The sequence below is a fragment of the Protopterus annectens genome, chromosome 9.part0, assembly GCF_019279795.1.
Source record: "Protopterus annectens isolate FY-2018-M chromosome 9.part0, PAN1.0, whole genome shotgun sequence".
Taxonomy (NCBI): Eukaryota; Metazoa; Chordata; order Ceratodontiformes; family Protopteridae; genus Protopterus; species Protopterus annectens.
Genome location: NC_056743.1, coordinates 1109425713 through 1109444906, shown reverse-complemented (window position 1 = coordinate 1109444906; position 19194 = coordinate 1109425713). Strand labels below are relative to the sequence as shown.

The 19194-nt window shown below is 39.0% G+C and overlaps 1 protein-coding gene across 5 annotated transcripts in view; it reads left to right on the top strand.

The window, feature by feature from the left end:
- The window catches only part of ZNF385A (zinc finger protein 385A), a 1202383-nt gene that overhangs the window by 625435 nt on the left and 557754 nt on the right, over positions 1 to 19194 (top strand). The window contains exon 1 of one of the 5 annotated variants that reach the window (XM_044083968.1): positions 8045 to 8422. The exons of the other annotated variants lie outside the window; for them this stretch is intronic. Within the exon in view, the coding sequence (XP_043939903.1) occupies positions 8399 to 8422 (24 nt within the window). The 5' untranslated portion in view covers positions 8045 to 8398. Of the gene's footprint in view, positions 1 to 8044; positions 8423 to 19194 lie in introns of those variants that run through there. 5 annotated transcript variants of the gene reach the window in all.

Below are 19194 nucleotides of genomic sequence, written 5' to 3'. Positions count from 1 at the left end.
TCAGGGCCATTGGATCCCAATCAAATACATCTGCACATCAACCAAAAAGAGATGCTAGCTGTTCAGCATGCCCTGACAGCTTTCAGACCCCTACTTTCCCCGGGGCCTCTACTGATCAAAACAGACAACATCACAGTCATGTGTTATATCAACAACCAGGGAGGTGCTTACTCTATCCTATCCACTCTGTACCATCCTCTCTGCAGGTTCGCCATGCCCTTTGGCACACGGCCTCAGCCATGCAACTACACCTGCTAGCACAATTCCTGCCAGGCTCCCTAAACTCTCTGGCAGACAACTTAAGCAGACACCTGCTAGACCCACACAAGTAGCAGCTAGACCTCAGAACCTTCACCCTTGTAACCCAGAAATGGGGCAACCTGAAAGTGGACCTCTTTGTCTCCCACTCCAATCATCAGCTCAGCAAATTCAGCACCAGGGAACCTCACAGCAAGGCCTGGAAAGTGGATGCTCTATCATTCCAGTGGGTAAACCTTTCGGTCTATACATTTCCCCTTCTACCACTCATTTCAGGGGTACTGCTCAAAATAAGGGAGGAAAATCTAAGGGCAGTCCTGATTGCCCCAGAATGGCCAAGCCAGCACTGGTACCCATTGCTGCTCAGCCTGTCACCCCTGCCACCATGGCACCTACCTCAGATCCCAGGACTCTTGACCCAGAGGGATGGAGAATTTATGCATTCCCAATTGCAGACCCTCAACCTGGCAGCCTGGCTTATTCCCTGACCTCTCCTCAAGCTGCAAGCAAACAAGTCCTATATGTTATACGTGAGGCCAGATGCCCCCAGCACTAGAAAATCCTATGCTGACAAGTGGAAAAGGGTTTGCACCTGGACACAGGCTAAGGGAGCTGGAATGGCACAGCCCTCCATACCTCTCATCCTGGATTACCTAGCAGACCTACTACACAGGGGTCTATCCTTCTCTTCTATTGACATTCACACCTCTGCCATCTCTGCTCATTACAGCACAGAGCCACCTTTCTTCTCACACCCTCTCATCAAACAGTTCTTAAAAGGGCTAACAACTTAAGGCCACCCAGAAGAGCTCTGATCCCAGCTTGGGACCTTAACTTTATGGTGGAAAAGTTCACCCTACCCCCCCTTTGAACCTGCAGCTTCAGCAGAGTTAAAATTCCTCTCTTGGAAGACAGCCTCACTTCTGGCCATCACTTCAGCTAGAAGAGTATCAAAGCTACAAGCACTCATGGTTGTAGAGCCCTTCATCATTTTCCATGTTGACAGGGTCTCCCTCAGGACTAACCCATCCTTCATGCCTAAAGTTGTGTCCAGTGTGGCTCTCAACCAATCCATTCATTTGCCCACCTTTTTCCCTAACCCACAAAGCAAGGGGGAAAGGATTCTGTACTCTCTAGATGTGCATAGACAGCTCAGATTCTATCTGGACATGACTAAATCTTTTAGAAAAACTGATCAATTGCTAGTCAGCTTCACAGCAGGGGCAGAGGGCAAGGCCATATCCAAACAAACAATCTCCAAATGGATAGCACACTGCATCCATTTCTGCTACAAACAGCACAGGAAACCGCCCCCAAAGGGGGTCAGGACACATTCCACCAGGGCAACCTCCACCTCTGCAGCTTTTCTCAGAGGGATCCCTACCAGGGACATCCTGGAGGCTGCAACATGAACTTCTGTTCATACCTTCACCAAGCATTCTTGCAGGGCATCCTTGCCAGCCCCCCAGTCTTCTTGACTGCCTCCACCCTTTTTTTCAGCTTTGGGAATCAACGCAAATGTAATGACTGCAACAGTGAAACATGAAGAACATAGTACAGTTGTGTATACTTACCATAAATGTAGATGTTCGAGTGTATTCACTGTTGCAGTCCTGGTTTCCCCCTCCATCCCCCTTGTCTCTCTCTCTCTCCTTACAGGGAATTTTTGGTATTTACTTTCTGCTGGTGGTGTTCTATCACCATAACCTAGCTCCCTATTTAGGGGCTGCTGACAGTTAGGGCAAGAAAAACTGATGTAATGGCGTCAGCTGCTTGTTTTTATACCCCTGATGACCTGACGTCAGTCCTGGAGTGACAGCAACTGACGCAGAAATACTAAGCCTCTGGTATTTGGGCTGACTGAGGGCTACCCCTGGCAGGATAACCCAAATGTGATGACTGCAACAGTGAATACATTCAAACATCTACATTTATGGTAAGTGTACACAACTGTACTTTCCTGAAAATAGCTGGGGTTTAGGCTAAAGTGGACGGGGCAAACATGCTATCAGCATTACTACAGTTAGTTCTGTCAGAATCTCTCAAAACTGATTTTTTTTTTTATTTTGGAATTGAAGCTACATGTTTCAGTGGGCTCTAAAACTATTTTGTTCTCAGTAAGTACACACGATATAAAACACAAAAACAAGTATATATTTTAGCTGATATTCCCAATTTCTTGCCTACTTGATATACAGATGATAAAAGAGCAATGTTCTATTTCATACTCTCTCCTTTTCTTAGCTAGCCGTGTCTTACATTTTATTATGCATTCTCGAGCCTCCTCAACTATTTTAATTCTACAACTTTATGCATAAGGCACCCATAAAGCATTCTATTCAACCTTCACAAATCTGATCTCCCCCTACATCATTCTTTTTAAAGTGAAACCTCTTCTTTTTTTACATTTGTTTTCTACAAAAATATGTGTAGCTACTCAGAGAAGACCTTTAGTCAAAAGTCTTTGACCAAGTATTACAGAAAGCCCTTCCCATTCCACATTTTCTATCTGTTTCTAGTATCCCCAACCATATTGTTACACTGAACCACACTTCTGGCAGTACCCTCCTTGATGTCACTAGCCTCTCTGTTAAGTAATGTGGTCTGTATTTGTTCCATTTTCACATAGGTGGCATTCTGTCTTGTTTCTTCAGTCATGAGGCGTTGCTCTGACCCTGATCACCATTTCCCTGAATTATGATAGCTTTACACACTTCATTCATCCTGAAGAAATGCCTCACTATTTCACTAGAGTCCTATCCTCAGCTGTGTCCGTGCAAATATCCTATAATCTCTCATCTTATGCTTTCTGGGGCAAATGCCCTTTTGCTCAAATATACTGGGTCAATGGTACCCAACCATGAAGAAGGTGTTACGCTTACCATCACTGAAAGTTCAATCTGTTCCAGTAATAACAAACTGCCATCTCAAATCACTTAAATCAGACAGCACCAGGAGAAATTCAGCAAATCATAAATTATTTCATACACATCAAAGAACAACAAATCTCAAGTGTTACTTAAACTGAATGACAATTTCAAGCAAAACATTAAAAAACACCATTCATTTGAATTGTCACTCAGTTTAATTGCCTACACAGAAACCTTTGATGAAAGTGTCATTGATTAAACTACATGCATCTTTTGTGCACTATTTCTTCCAGACCCATTGCAGAGTTCCTCTCACAGGAATAACCCTGTAGTATAAAATAGTTAATGCATTACCTGGAATTCTTTCCTTTCACAGTGAAAACTACATCATCTTGCCTTTGTATGACAACTTACAGTTAAAGGTTACCACTTGCTGTTCTGTCTAATATGACTAAAAGCAGAAGCTCTCTAGACAGCTGTCTGTTGTATCTGGAAATGAAAAAGAATTTCACTGCCATCCTTCTATAGCAAGGGGATTGTCCTGTAGCCCCACCCAGTGTGGATAAGAATAAACACATTGTAATTTAAAAAGCATAAACGTAAGAAAAGCTCTTTAACAAACGTATTTCTCAGTACTCAAGAGATATGTTGTCTTGTACGTTTAAAACACATAATGAATAAAAAAAAAACATATACTTCTGTCACAGTAAAGAATTTCATAAGATCTTTAATATGAACTAGCCTGATGCAGAGAGTTCTGTTGTATATCAGCAGTGTAATAATTTGAAAAATGCTGTATTCCCTTTTGAGAATTCAGAGAATGGGAAATTTACAGCACTACCACCTGGAACAAATTAAATCAGATACTTCACACCCCCTCATTGCAACTGACACACATACGCACGCACAGAGACAGACATGCACATGCACACACCTCATATCAGGTGCTACTAGGATCAGAAACACTGTAGTGACACCTGCTGTAACTGCATAAAGCAAATTTGTCATAGTACAAAACTGTGCAGTTGATGGAAAACCCAGTTCTCTTCTTACTGATGAAAGTGAAACTAGGAACTCTCTCTCTCTCTGGCACAAATGAAAATGAGAAACTGCTTATACATCTATTTAATAGCTGAAAATACAAAAGCTCTGACCCTCACTGACTGCAGGTTCACACTGGGAGTGTGAGGATACGTCCTCTTCGTCCACTTCTGATGCAACCATAACTTCTGCAGGGGAGCCAGTGTACTCCCATGTGTGCAGGACAAAAATGGTTGCATCTACCTCTGCAGTCCCAGCCAGTTTAGATAAAAATGTGAACAGTTTGTGATGCCTGAGTGCTGAGAGTGGAAAGTCCTCACACTAGTTCTAAGCAGTGCTAATGATTGTATTATGCATCGACATGAAGAAACTAGTTCCATTTGCACGTGATACATTTCTGAATGGGAAGCAAACACTAGTGTTACTTGCTGTTGCTGAGAATGCAGAAAATCATATCATTTCTTCCAGATACTGCTGAAACTGAAAATTCACTCCATGCATACCCCACCCTGTGTGCCTTAGAACTGATGTTCTCAGTATTATTGTCTGACTTAGCTGAGAATGGAAATTTCTTTGTGCTTAACTTGGCGCATAAATACGTTATTTGATGCATCTTACAAAAGAAATCCCATGTACTCTTGCATAGAATAAAATCAGGCTGCACTCCTAGCAGCTGCGGATGAGACAGCCTTCTCTGTTTAATCAAAACTACAAAACTCACTGCAGTGTTTACAGAGATGGCTGAAGATGAAAACACATGGAACCTTCAGTGCAGTTCGGAGTAAGAAGCTCACAGCAGTGCAATTTTCTTCAGATGAAAATGGTAAACTTGTGCCACTCCTAGATTTTTAAACATGGAGTGCTCACCCAGTGCGACTTACTGTGGAAATTCCCTGCATTTATGTCAGAGCTGCTGGAAATTAAACATGTGGTCTGGAATGCAGTACATGTGTAGTTAAGTATGGGAAGCCCAGGCACTGATACCAGATGCATCTCTGAATGGATACTCTAAGGACCACTCTGAATGAAAACAGGAGTCCTTTGCATTTTCTGTTGATGACATTTTAAGGGTATTCCTTACTCCCCAAAATAAGATGAGAATGGCAACTCATGGAATTTTAAAGTGCTGCTACTCAAAAGTGAAAAAAAACATACAGGAACAGAATATGATAGTTTGTATTTTCTGCATTTAGGTGTAGTACCACTTAAAGTAATTTACAGATGAATTCAAAATTCTAAGGCAAAACAAGCACACATTGAAATTATTTATTTCTATCTCATTTGAATGACAGACTAGCTTTTTATTTCCAAGATGTAAGAAATGAGAAACTCAAAATATTTTCAGTAAAGGAGATGGAAAATGCAGGATGCTGCTTTTCAGCTTAATGTAGCCAGGAATCCAAACTGGTACTCTTTCCTGGCCAGAATGCCAAAGGAAGGATGGTACACTGTCGCCTCATTTGTGCCGGGATTACAGCATTTGTATCATTACCTTCCAGGTCATTTCAGAGACTTTTTCCTATCATGAAGCTATGAAGGTCACTGACCATTGGCCCTTTGATTCTGCATGCAATGTTACCTAACTGGAAAGAAGGTAAAGCACAAACAGATTGCTCATTGCTTAAGCAGTGACCACGGTGTTCTGATGATATCCACTGAAGAAGACAACTATTCATATATCACTTCACTGAGATTTCTGTGGTTATTGTGTAAGCTTCAGATCCCCTGACAACATCTGTCATACCTTTATAGCCTTCTTTAAACACAAAATAAAGAAGTATTTATTTTATTTTATTTTATTTTGCATTTGTTGACTGGGCTAGTCCAACTGGATACATGAACATTTTCAGTAGGGGCCCAGAGAGATAAGCTCCAATTAAGCTAATAAAAATAAAATACATTGATGATAGAGATTAACATCAAGACTTTAACTACAAAGTTTAGAAAACAATACACTACTACTGAAAACATATTTCCATATTACAAATGTTTAGAAAACGATACATTACTACTAAAACAATTTTACATAGTAAAGGGTTTGACATTCATCATGTTGAATACTAAGAAAAAAAGATCAGGTTCAAACTAATTATTAAGGTTGTTCCAAAATATTACACTCAAAGTGACAAAAGTTGGTAATATATACATAGTGGCAACACGTGCTCACAGTAGAATGCTTGTAATACAGTTACTACTCAGAGGTAGTTTCCAGAAAGACTAGAGTAGAATCGGAGTTAAGGAAGCTTACTGTTCCCACTTTGAGTTTTGGGAGGGAGGTATACAGTGAAGCAGCAGTAGTGCGAGATGAGTATTAGTCCAGGTTAGTGCATGGGCATAGCCATTGTGTTTTAAGAAGTATTTTTAGTTGCTTTTTGAAAAGTGATAATGAAGAAAGTGATGATCGTTCGCTGGGAAGCCTCACATATCAGAAGGATCACACATACTACAGTCTGGCTTGGTGCAACTGCATTATTAGCAGTGAAATTATTGCATTTTTAGAGTGGGATATGCATCACATTTCCAAAACATGTAATGTTTGATGACAATATGTGATGAATAAAGAAGATTCAAATCCCACAAGAGACTTTCTGAGACTTCGAACAAGTTATAGGGCCTGGAGTTTTCAGGACCCAATTCAAAAAACTGGGCCCAGGAAGAACACCACTGAAGGTACTGTTCTCCATCTAAGATGTGCTATTGAAAATAAATAGGCTGTGAACTTCTACTTTTCCCACTATGAATCATGCATCCATTCTGAGGAAATAATATATTTTGTTAATCTTGCATCAGTATAAAGTAGTCTTATTGCAGTTTATGTTCATATCTTTGTATATACACATTAATCACTGTTTATGCCTATTATGTACTGTTTTTTGTGGGTAAGGATATTTTTCTAGCAAGGATACTCCATGGTAGCACAACATTTTAAAGGAATTGGGACAGCTGGCAAAGTGACTTTCTCATTTTTGTACTTTTGTATTTGGTGCTTATGTATCATTTTTTACCCTCTCTATAAACTTGATCCCCACTGGCAGCAGGAGCAGCAGGGACTTAAATGCTTGGCTAATATTCATTTCCTTTTTAAGGTGACCGAAGACCCTTCTAGCACAGGGACACCATTAGCTATCCCAGCCACCCAGACTGTCTTCTACCTAGGCAGTACAAGCTCACGTTAAACCAGTTTCCTTCATTCAGCATATATAAAAGGGACAGTTCAGTGCAGTTTTCAAAATATTTTGCAAGAAATGTAATCCTAGTGGAGAGCAACTTCTACACAAATACACTATGGCTAAGGACATACAAGGTGTAATAATGAAGAAATAAATAGTTTATCAAAATAACTCTAAGGGTAAGCATATTTTTCTACATTGTGTTAACATATTTACTGTAATAAAAAAATTCAGCTTTAATATAGTTGCTGCATATTAAATGCAGTAATTATGCAGTCATGTGATTTGTGAATTAAATGCTGAATAGTCACAATGTGGGTTCTGAGACAGGCAGAGCAGTTTTTGTATATTGAGTGAGAGCACCTTAGAAAAAGCTTACTGGCTGATATGGAGGGGAGCAGAAAAAGGGATAAGCAGAGAAACCACATCAAGGAGATAATTCCCTGGTGATGATTCAAAGCTATTTCCCAGTCCCATTTACGTTTATTTTATTCTCACTAGTAATTTTGAAGTCTTTTCTGATCTGAACTTTGGAAAACTTAGAAAAGCTACCAGACTTCTAAAAATGAGATACTGGATGTGGAATTTAACACTGCAGATGAGACAGCAGTTCCCAGTGATGCAGGTTACTGAAATCACAAATTCATTCTCCGACCCCACCCTCTTGTAAGTGAGAAGCAATACATTAGCATGCCCCGCATGCCGGGAGATGTGTATTACAGCCTCCGTTCCTGAAATCTTCCTCTGGGCAGTCCTTCAGAAGTACAACAGAGCAGCAGGGAGAGCTCATCTGGAAAGGCGGAACAGCAGCAGTGCAATTCCTTAGGGCTTCTTTAGACCACTTTGTGAAGACGGACCAAACCTGCTTGTTGCTGCAGTTGAGGGGAGTTGTTTGCGTGTGGTGTGTGGTTCCCTCCTGCTAACACACAATCCTCTTTGATATAGTGCCAGCTTTGCACAAGTGGATTCTGTATGTGTTTTTAACTGATTTGGAAGTTGGTTTGGGGGGGATTTGTCAGGGGGCTGTTGTCACTCTGACCCTCCGTGTGCTACACTGTGATGCCTGTGCCACATTCAGCAAGGGTAAGACTTTGATTCTATTTTTTTTTTTTTTTTTATTTCATTAAAGTTTTTTAGTACACCCTCATTTCAAATCCCAGTATTGTAACCCTTATTAAACTGCTTCCAGCCAAAGACAATAAACATCTCAAACATCTGTTGTTTTTCACTTTAGAAAATTGCTTGCAAGTATCTTTCCCTTCACAAATAATCTCAGGAAATGCCTTTCACCATCCTTTTCTTCCCACTCTTGCAGATAATCCAAGCTTGCTTAATTAAATGCTGCGTTGCCAGTATGCTCAAAGCAGGTCATTTTTGTTTAGCTGTGAGAGAACTTTCTAGCAGGTTTGCTTCATAGAGAAGAGGCTCAAGTCACTGCACTCTCTGACTCTGTCATCCAGGTGAACTGTTTACTGGTCCTGTATGTGGTCAACTGCAAAGCAGACTGCATTGCAGAGCTATAATATGAGGAAGGACAGCTCAGTCTGTTTAGACTTTTCATTTTTGTTGCATGCATTTATTTTTTTTATTGACTCTTTGACACACTAATTATTTATTTATTTATTTTTTGCAATTCTGCTGAGGAGCGAGACGAGCATAAATTTGTTCCCAGGTGTTTTCTCAGAACAGAAAAAATAAAATAAAATAAAATAAAACAGAACATGGCTGTAGCCAAACAGAAAATAAGAAATAACTGAGTTGTAAACAAGTTTTAACTCAAATGCCATTCACCTTACTTTCAGTTAGAGTACTCTGATACATAAGCAAGTGAAAGGATGGAGAGTAGTACTGGAGCATAAGAGATGCTAGGGGCAGATCATGGAGTACTGGAGGACTTGAATGTGTTAGGGGAAGCAGAAATACCATCTGCAGTGTGGGCAGTAAATATATGATTAAGAGAAAAAATTGTAGACACGTATAAGAAGCAGGACAGGCAGAACCATCAGGAACAAGAAAGGCAAATAATATATTTAGGGAGAACAAAGTAAGATGCAGGTGCAGCTGAACAGTACTGAGAAACGAGCCTTTATGATTAAATAAGTATGATAAATATGCTTGCTTTACATCTGTAAGTACATGGTTGCTTAGGTAATTAAGTTGGATCACTGCAGCTTCCACAAAAAGAGAAAATGTGCGATGTCATTACATTTTATTACATTCCAATCAAAACCTACCTGTCTTGACTTGAATATCAACTGTGATCACACTTCATGCCCACCCACACATGCCCATGCACACACACACACACACACACACATACACACACACACACACACACACACACACACACACACACACACACACACACTCTCGCATACACATGCACACAGACTCAAAATGCAGCTTCTGTAATTTCCATATATTTGAAATGTCAGCAACATGGATATAGCATGTAACTCAAACATGTAATCCAGATCAAAGGATGGGCAGACCTTTCTTTCTTTGTTTTTTCTTGGTCTGCAAAGCAAACTCATCTTGCCTCAAATGATATCTGTTCCATTTAGGGAATATGGTTTCTTTCAACATTTAAAGCATATGTGTTCAAAATGGATGATGATGCAAATATCAGAGGAAAGGTGGATTTTCTTGCTGTTAAAACCTGCTCCATGCAAAAGCCTGCCTTAGAAATAATACAGTGCTGGTAGTATTACTGGGTAAAGTCAGGCCTGCACTGAAGCTTGGTAAATTTGCATTATTATTTATATCAATTTTAGTAGGTAAAAGCACAATAGGCATGCCTTAGTACATAGATATGATGGCTTACGGCACCTGGGATTGGCAAGGCATAGAATTAGTACTGTGATGACCTTTAACTTATGGTTTGAACTTTAACTGTAAACTTAACTTCTCTTTTTTCCAATATATGTCACTTTCACTCACTTGTTTTTGTTCTCTGTACCATTCTTTTGGGACATAGCAATCCAGCCACAGTCCAGGTTTTCAATGATTTTTATTATCACTTGTGTAACTTCTCCTTTACTGCAACTGGATATCAGTTTTAGGTAAAGAACAGACACGGGTGTTCAAATGTGAATTTTTTACCATACTTTGCGATCTTGTTTCTTTAGTTTTCTTGTGTATATTTTGATAGCGGCACTCAGTAATATCTGGACCATGCGGCAGCAGCATACCTGCACTATACAGCCTACGACCATGCTGGTTACTTGATGACAGCCAGGCATAAGCTACTTTCCTATCATGTCAGTGATCTGAAAGGAGTCCTGCTCCAAAGTGTCTACTGTCACTAAAGTTTGCTCCCGAGGCAGCCATTTGCTAATTAAAACATGCAGATGGGGTATGCAACTCCTTCTTTTCTTGTTGTTTTCTATATCACTAGTCATGGTCCACTGCCAATAGATGTTTTTCTTATGAACTTCATATGACTGTTTTGTTAGTCATCCTCCCTTGTATACATAGCCCAATCAAGAAGACCTCATATGATTGCAGTTATTATTTTTACAGGTCTTGGAGGAAGGGGTATCTCACTCTGACCATACTGACTATGAATGCGGCTTTGATAAGAGTGGAATGTTATATACACATGACCAGAATTTAGTACACCTAAGCTTGTTTTTTCCCCCCACAACAGGGTTCATATGTGCAATGGACAGCAATATTTTTCTCTTGTCTTTTTTTCAGCAAGCACCACTGCATTCCCAAATGTAAAGCAGAGTTGAATAAAATGCATTGAGAATTTAGTGTTTATGGGGTGAAGGGCATCAAAAGTATGGTGTATTTAGGGTGTAGACTAGATTTTTAGCAGTAAATGAGTGATGAACTTCATAATGTATGACAGTTGAGAGATATGTCTCCCCCGTTGTATTCATTCACTGTCAAAGGTTTACTGTTTTGAAGTCAGAGAAATACATTAAAACAACATAAAATGTTACTTCAAGTGAGTCTGAGTACATTTATTAGATGGAACTAATAAGAAGTCTGCACTGCCATTCACTTTTAGGAAATGCGTACAAAACATTAGGGTTTAGCAGTCAGTGCAAACACACATATACCCAAACACAAACTGGCACACACTCCCTTAGAAAATGGAAAAAGGAGGGTTTAGGTAGGATGGGCTTTCTTTACCACATGATATTTTAAGTTCTTATAGATGATGCATAGAATATTCGTGATTCCCATGTTGTTACATTATGTTCAATGATATCACAGGGGGTATTTATGACCTCATTACTGCAATTGTTTCCCCATTTATGACAGCACATCCCTGCATATCTATCTTTCTTAACATATTGTTTTTGTGGTTTTCAAACACACATCAAGTATTGGTGATAATTTACCTGGTACTTTTAAATATAAGAAGAATTGAATGCACCATTTTTGTTTTTAGTTTGCATTTTCAGTACAGCGAATGCATAAACAATGCAGTAGACGGTGGGATCAGATAGCTGTGGGTTATGCGTTCTACAAAATGCTGTTTGGTTTAATATTTTAATCTGTTTTGCTATGCAACACCATGCATGGCACTAGACAACCAAAGGAGGTGATGTGCAATCATATCACACTTCAGGTAATGGGTTCCACAAGATTCTTATTTCTGCTCTAATCCTTGATCACAAGATTTATAAAAAAATAGTAGAAGGTTATACACCTTTTTGGGCTGGGGACATGGGATGTTGAAGCTCTAAGTGTAAGATTTACCATCACGCTGAATATTCCTTGCACTGTGTGGGAAGCAAAGATGCCAATGGAGTGCGGGCATGTCTGTTAAGACGGTGCATTGAAGAGATGCACACATAATACTGAACCTCACAGTACTGTTGAGCCTTCATTTGGAATATGATGTTTTGCTCTGGAAGCCATGTTGGAATTACAATAGCTGAGTGACTAACGGTACTCAAAGGATGGTTTCTTGGGTGGTAAGCAAGAATGGGGACATGAAATCTAAGAAAGGTCTTAGAGAGCTGTGTTATGTAAAAAAAATGAAAGAAAAGCTGTGATGAGGTTGTTGTACCTCAACAAAAGATAGATTTGTAGGCCAGCATTAAAAATATAAAAATGAACTTAACCTATACTTTAATAAGGCAGAGAGATTTAAGTCATGTTGCTAGAAGTAGAAAGTCATGGAGAGGGTGTTGTGGGTCTGGAATGAACTGCCATAGTAATGGTGGTGGTTGGTGAGTCATTATTACCAAGGAATGTTTAATGGTGCCTGAAAATAGTGGCAGCAAGGTACCGAAATACTAGAACAGCTTCACTGGTACAAGAGTCAGTTTATCAAAAATCCACCTCGTGTGGTTGTGTTTTAGTGAACTCCTGCCATATGGAGGTAGAAAAGCTGCAAGTGTACATGCTAACTGCTTATCATAACCAGCTCTAGTTTGCTTTGCGAAAGGCCAACCGTTTGGGTTTCCGATAAAAGCTTAGTATTTTCTTTTTTCGTTTATCAGGTCCATTTTTGGGGTGGTCTTAGAGACTTTTATTTGTTGAACTGTCCTGCTCCCAGCTGTAACAGGCTTGTCCTCTCTATAGTTCAGAAAAAACGTACTATAATTTTCCTTAGTATTATAACCAGTTTTTACTTGTTAGAAAAGAAAAATTGAGCCCACAATGAAAATGCAAAAAAAAAAAAAAAAAAAAAAAAAAAGAAAAATAACTGTCTCAGAATAGTTCATCACCACGACACAGTACCTCCCCTGTCTCAGTATAGTTCATCATCCACAATGCAGTAGTCACACTCAGATAACTGATGAGTCATATGCTTCTACTTAGCTCTCTTTTCAGGCATGTACTCTGCAGATTTATGGCTGCTGCTTTTTTCTTTAACTTTTTAAAGTTATTTGTTGAAAGTCTGAAACTAAGCAGAATATATTGACAAAGCCTTATCTTGTTTTATAATGAGAAGGATGAGTGTTAGGACGGTGTCTGATTTCAATGCTGATGTGTCAGACCTTCTCTGTTAATTTGTGGAATTCATCCTGGTAGGTGCCCCCCCCCCCCCCATGCACTAGCTTAATGCTGTAAAACAGCAACTTTCAGGCCTTGTGCACATCACAGCTCAGAGCTCTTCAGCAGCAGATGGTCCCATCAGGATCCCTGTCATTTATTTATGAGCTTGTTCAATTTTCAGAACAGCAGAGAGCTACTTTAACCCTTCAAGTACAATTGTGTTTAACCATAATGTTAGCCTGTAAGGAATGGCATATCAAAGAGTACATATGTTATACACATATCTGCATGTGCGTTATACACATGCATAAAAATACACGTGCATGCACACCTATGGTGATGGCTGTGTGTCTCGGATTAGCTAAGTAATGAATCACACAGACACATCTTTTTTGACTTAAAGTATTATAAGAAAAACTAGATGTTTCTTTGAAAAATTTGCCAGAACTGCTCGTTGGGGGTGGCTTATCAGAGTTTTTTTGGATAAGGGATGGAAGAACTGATTAAAAGCAATGGGTGTGAACAGTAGTGTGGATTGTTACTTGAAAACTATGTACAGACTTGTTAGATAAATTGTCTCCTTCTGGCACTGTTAACATAGTACAGTGCGCTGTCATCTTAACTGTGAAATATGTGCAAGAATCATTTTCATTCCCTGCTTATCCAGTTCAAAGTTGTTATAAGCCACACACTGCCACAATAAGCAATGGCTATAACAAAGGAAGTTAGTCATGGAGCGGCCACCAGTGTATTGGACACACACACACACACACACACACACACACACACACACACACACACACACACACACACACACACCCCTGTACATCTAGAAGCAGTTTGGAATTTTTACAGTCCACTCATTGTGTGTGTGTTTTTCTGGAGTAAACTGTACACAACCGCAAAATTAATTGAAGTAGCACAGAGGACATGGATATGCTGCAAAAAAAATACCCCATTCAAAAATCATACTGGGCGGCTAAAAATTGTGAGACATCAACTTTAACCTGTACACCCCTTGAACTCACCATGTTTAATATTATGGAGAAAAGTACATTCCGTGAAATGTAAATGAAGTTAATAGATGTTGTTATCCCAATAGTTTAGGATGGAATTAGTTATTTCTCTGTGGTTTTGCCTGTAAGGCTGTATAATAGTTTAGGTGCTGTTTGGCAAACACACTTATATGGCTACATCACCTCACCACTTTCAGACACTCTTTTAGGATAAATTGCAGTTCTGGCTTAGTGAGAGGATGTGTTTCAGAAAGCTTGGTATGAATTCCACAGTTCTTAGATGGACTTCTTTCTGTTTTTCTTTCCTCTTGCTTTTCTTTGACAGTCTCCATTCTAAGCAGTGATGACAAAATTAACAGATGGTTTTAAAACAGTTTGAGGCAGGTGGAGAGGTAAGGAAGGAAAGGAAGGAAGGAAGGAAGGAAGGAAAGGAAGAAGGAAGGAAGGAAGGAAGGAAGGAAGGAAGGAAGGAAAGTAAGGAAAGGAAGAAGAAAGGAAGGAAGGAAAAGGAGAAGGAAGGAAGGAAAGTAAGGAAAGGAAGAAGGAAGGAAGGAAAGTAAGGAAAGGAAGAAGGAAGGAAGGAAGGAAGGAAAAGAAGAAGGAAGGAAGGAAGGAAAGGAAGAAGGAAGAAAGGAAGGAAGGAAAAGAAGAAGGAAGGAAGGAAGCTACAGGCAACAGTGGCTGTTTTCATAGACAGAGTAAGCTGATGCAGTGCTTCTTCTACTTCACTGCAAATTATTTTGTTACTCCGGCCGGAAATATACATTTCATGAAATGCCAACAACTGCAGTCCTTCCATAATATGCAAAGAACGTCTCTAAAACTATGCATTAATGTAGCAAATCTGTACTTTCCAGAGTGCTGAGCTCTCCATTCTGCAATCACTCATGCAGTACCATGTGGTACACCAGCTATAAATAATGCAAAGCTGTAACAATGTCCACAAACACCACATGCATTTCATCAATGTCGTTATACTAATCCTTTTCAGTTTTCCTCCCCATACTTGCCATGTTATGTGTTTTGCTGCCACACACTCCTTTACTTGTCCACTGAAACTTGTGCACCTCAGCATAAAAAGACATTAGACCAACTGCAGTTCTATGCTTTTCTGATGGAAGTGTAACTCAGGATTCTATTATTTGCGTGGTGTAATTATGCCATTTGTCACTCTAGTGGTACCGTCCCAAAATTATTTTATGCACTCCATATCAGTGAAGCGGTCACTAGGTTTTTCGAAGTAAGTGCAAGTTCTGCTGAGTACCAAAGCCCTTAGCTGACCTCCTTGTTTATACTCTAATTCAAACCATTATGTGGTCAAGCTCAGTTTTGTTTACTTTCATACTGGGCCCTCCCTGTGTCCATCTTGGTTTTCACAAATATCTGTAGTTTTCACTAAAGTTGCAAAGGCATACACATAAGTAACATAGAAGTAATAAAATGTCTTTAAGTTTGTGTGTAGTACGTGTGTGTGTGTGTGTGTGTGTGTGTGTGTGTGTGTGTGTGTGTGTGTGTGTGTGTGTGTGTGTGTGTGTATGTGTGTATGTAACTGCATGCTCGCACAACTACAACTTTGGTGTCTGCAGTGTTTAGGAATATCCACCAGAGATGCCACACTTTGGAAACAGCATTGAACTACCCCTATCTCTATATTCTAATGGTCAATCAAGTGCACATTGAAGTTGCCATAACACTTCTTTAGTAAACAGGGTATTTATCCTTGTTGTCAAAAAAAACAAAAAAAAAAACAAAGCTACAATACTCCCTTTTGGAATGTACCTCACAAGACATCTGCAGCAGCTGGAAAGGCCACAGAAGTACCCTATTACTGACCTCAAACAGATGCCCTACACTGACCATCTCAAAAAACTCCAGCTTTACTCTGTAGCATATCGCCTACTCTGAGTTGATCTCTGCCTAACATATAAAGCTATGTCAAACCCAGATCTGTTGGACATGCTGCACCTAAAGAAATCCTAATTCCTCTGAGCTACATGCTCTAATAACCTAAACCTTGTCACCACAATAAACAGGACATGCTGGAGGGATAGATTCCTGTCCCAGAGACTTCCCATACTCTGGAACAGGCTACCCATCTATGTCGAGCATATTTCATCATTAGCACTCTTCAAGAAAAATCTTGATGAGTGGATGGGAAATAGAAAATACACCCCGGGGATCACTTCTCTGGCTCTGCTCAACAGGGACACAGGAAAATAACTTTCTTGGGTGGCATAAGCCAGGGAACCTTGTTGGCTAGGCTTACTTAGGCCCTTGGGCCAATAGCCTAGTACCTACATATGAACCTATGAAGCTATACATAAAGAAATGAATATACATGAAAGCTAATCTAGCATATTCATATTAAAAAAGACAAGACAGATACATTCCCTGTAAAATTGACCAATAACAATTACCAATTAGACCATGCTGTCATTCTTCATTGCAGATATTGTACCCCACACCTCCTGACGGATTGTTATAACCTGAAAGAAAAAGAAAAATAAGCTGTGATTACCCAAGATTTCACTAAAAATGTGATAAACTATGACTACTTTATTTTCCATGAACTAAATGGGTATAAATACTGTATTATATTTATTTATTCATTCATTTGTTAAACAGTTAAATGAATTGGTCATTTCAGGACCCTTTTCAGCTACAACCTAAACTGCATTGTCAGTGATATGCATTACATTTATATGAACTGTGTAATGTAGCCAGTCAACCATCACATTTTTAGGAGATTAGATCAAAGTGAAATAAATTGAGAAAGTCCTTACAGTTAAAAGAGAGAATATGAAAATTCCAGATAATCAATTGCCAGAAACCATGATTTAAACCTCAGTCTCTGGACTCGTATTGGACGAGATCTTACACTAAGCCATCATAGCACCCACTATATACTACATAAGTAGTAAACAGGTCATTGGCCCGTTACTGTAGGCTAAGTGGGATTAATAAATGAGCACAAGAAATATAATGTATTTGGCTGTATCTTTAGGATTATTGCTTACACAAAGCTTTATTGATGTGCAAGTCAACCATAGAGACAAAAGCAGGAGAAACACTCAAAATGCTATTAGATATTTTTTTGATAGAAAAGGACTTTACAAAAAGAAAAAGATATTTGGTGCAATTGTGAACTGCCATTAGGGTTCTGAAGTTGATAAAGCCATGATGTGTATTTATATAAAGGCTTAAGAGAATTACATAGATTATCTGTCAACATTGTCTGGAGGATATTACAACCACAGTGTAAGTTTATATAAAGGCTTAAAAGTGTCATACAAAAACGCATCTAATTTATTACAGAGATGTTTCAAATTAAAAGTAATCCAGGGATCACCAGTATTGCGTTTTACGTAGGTTTGACAAAGTCGTTAACAGTGCAGAATTCCAAAGAGACATCTAGTGATAGTGCACTCCTATGTGTACACTAGCAATTTTTGTAACAATATTGTTGTGGTTATTACTCATTTAAATGTGTATTTAAGCCTACACTTTATTAATTTATAGCATGCATTTATGCTATTGTATATTTGTACTTCCAACTGATTTCTTTCTGTATTAGGTATGTGTATAAATATTGCAGTGTGGGTTTCACTATGAAAATGGCCAAATCCCAAATAGATTTACATGGGAATTAAAATAAAGTCAGTCATTCATTTAATAATCGAATATTATGTAAATCAGATAGAACTATAAAAAGACAAACTGATTACAACTGCAAAAATGTTAAATGACCTAATACATTCTTCTCTCACACTCTAAGAAGAAACATGCACAATTGATTTCTTAATGGAATTTAATCTAGCTTTCCACTCTACTTCAAGAATTTTACATTCAGAACTCTGAAATTGCAGGACAAATTAAATTTATGCACTGAAAAATAATTAGATATAAATGAAGCAAATTAATGTGTTTCTGTTTAGAATATAATGCTTACTCCCGAGGTTCCATAAATGTTTTGCGTGATTCAGTTTGAAAGCACAAACTCAGTTGCAGAGGGAAATATTTTCTCTAGAAAAAATAGCTGCCTTTGAAGCTAATATATTAAGATATGTTTCAGTGTTAGTTATCCAAAGGCTCACCAGTATGACTTAAAATAGCAAGCCAAGCCAACAAAATATATAACTTTTGCATCATATGTCTATTGAGAGATTGCTTAGCTGCATACCACAAGGTATCTGAATAAATTCACATGAAAGGAGATAGAAGAAAAGTAACGAGTTGGAAAAAGATTTGGATGAGCATAAAGAGATGCCAGCATACTGGTACCCTGTTGAACTAGATGGGCAGACATTTTCTTACTTGTGGACAGGTATAGGCTTTGTACATATGTCCAGCATGATTAAAGATCATGTCTAAAGGTGCAAAATAATCATAGCCAGTCTTAGGCATAGGCAACTAGGTGGTCGCCTCGGGTGCTGCTTTAGCAGGAGTGCTTTTCCAGTAATCTGGATGCTGTAGGTAGACTGGGATGGGGCACTGAATAGCTTGGGGGGGCACTGTGGAGCCCTTTTGCTTAGGGCACCAGTTGACCAAAGACCAGCCCTGGAAATAACCTTTGTTTTTTGTATAAAAAAGTGTTTGCATGCATCGTAATGATATAGTTTTATGCCAAAGTGTTAATTTAACAGTTTGGCAATAGCATCACTAATTTACAATTACTTACCTACACTAATCCAGCATTAATAGAGCTGGAACCTAGAATGATGTAACCGCCTCCTGATCTTCCATGAATATTAACGCTGTAAGACAACTTACTACATTTAGCCTTCCACGTTTGGAAGCAATATGAATATTAACGCTGTAAGACAACTTACTACATTTAGCCTTCCACATTTGGAAGCAATATTTAAAACTAAGTAT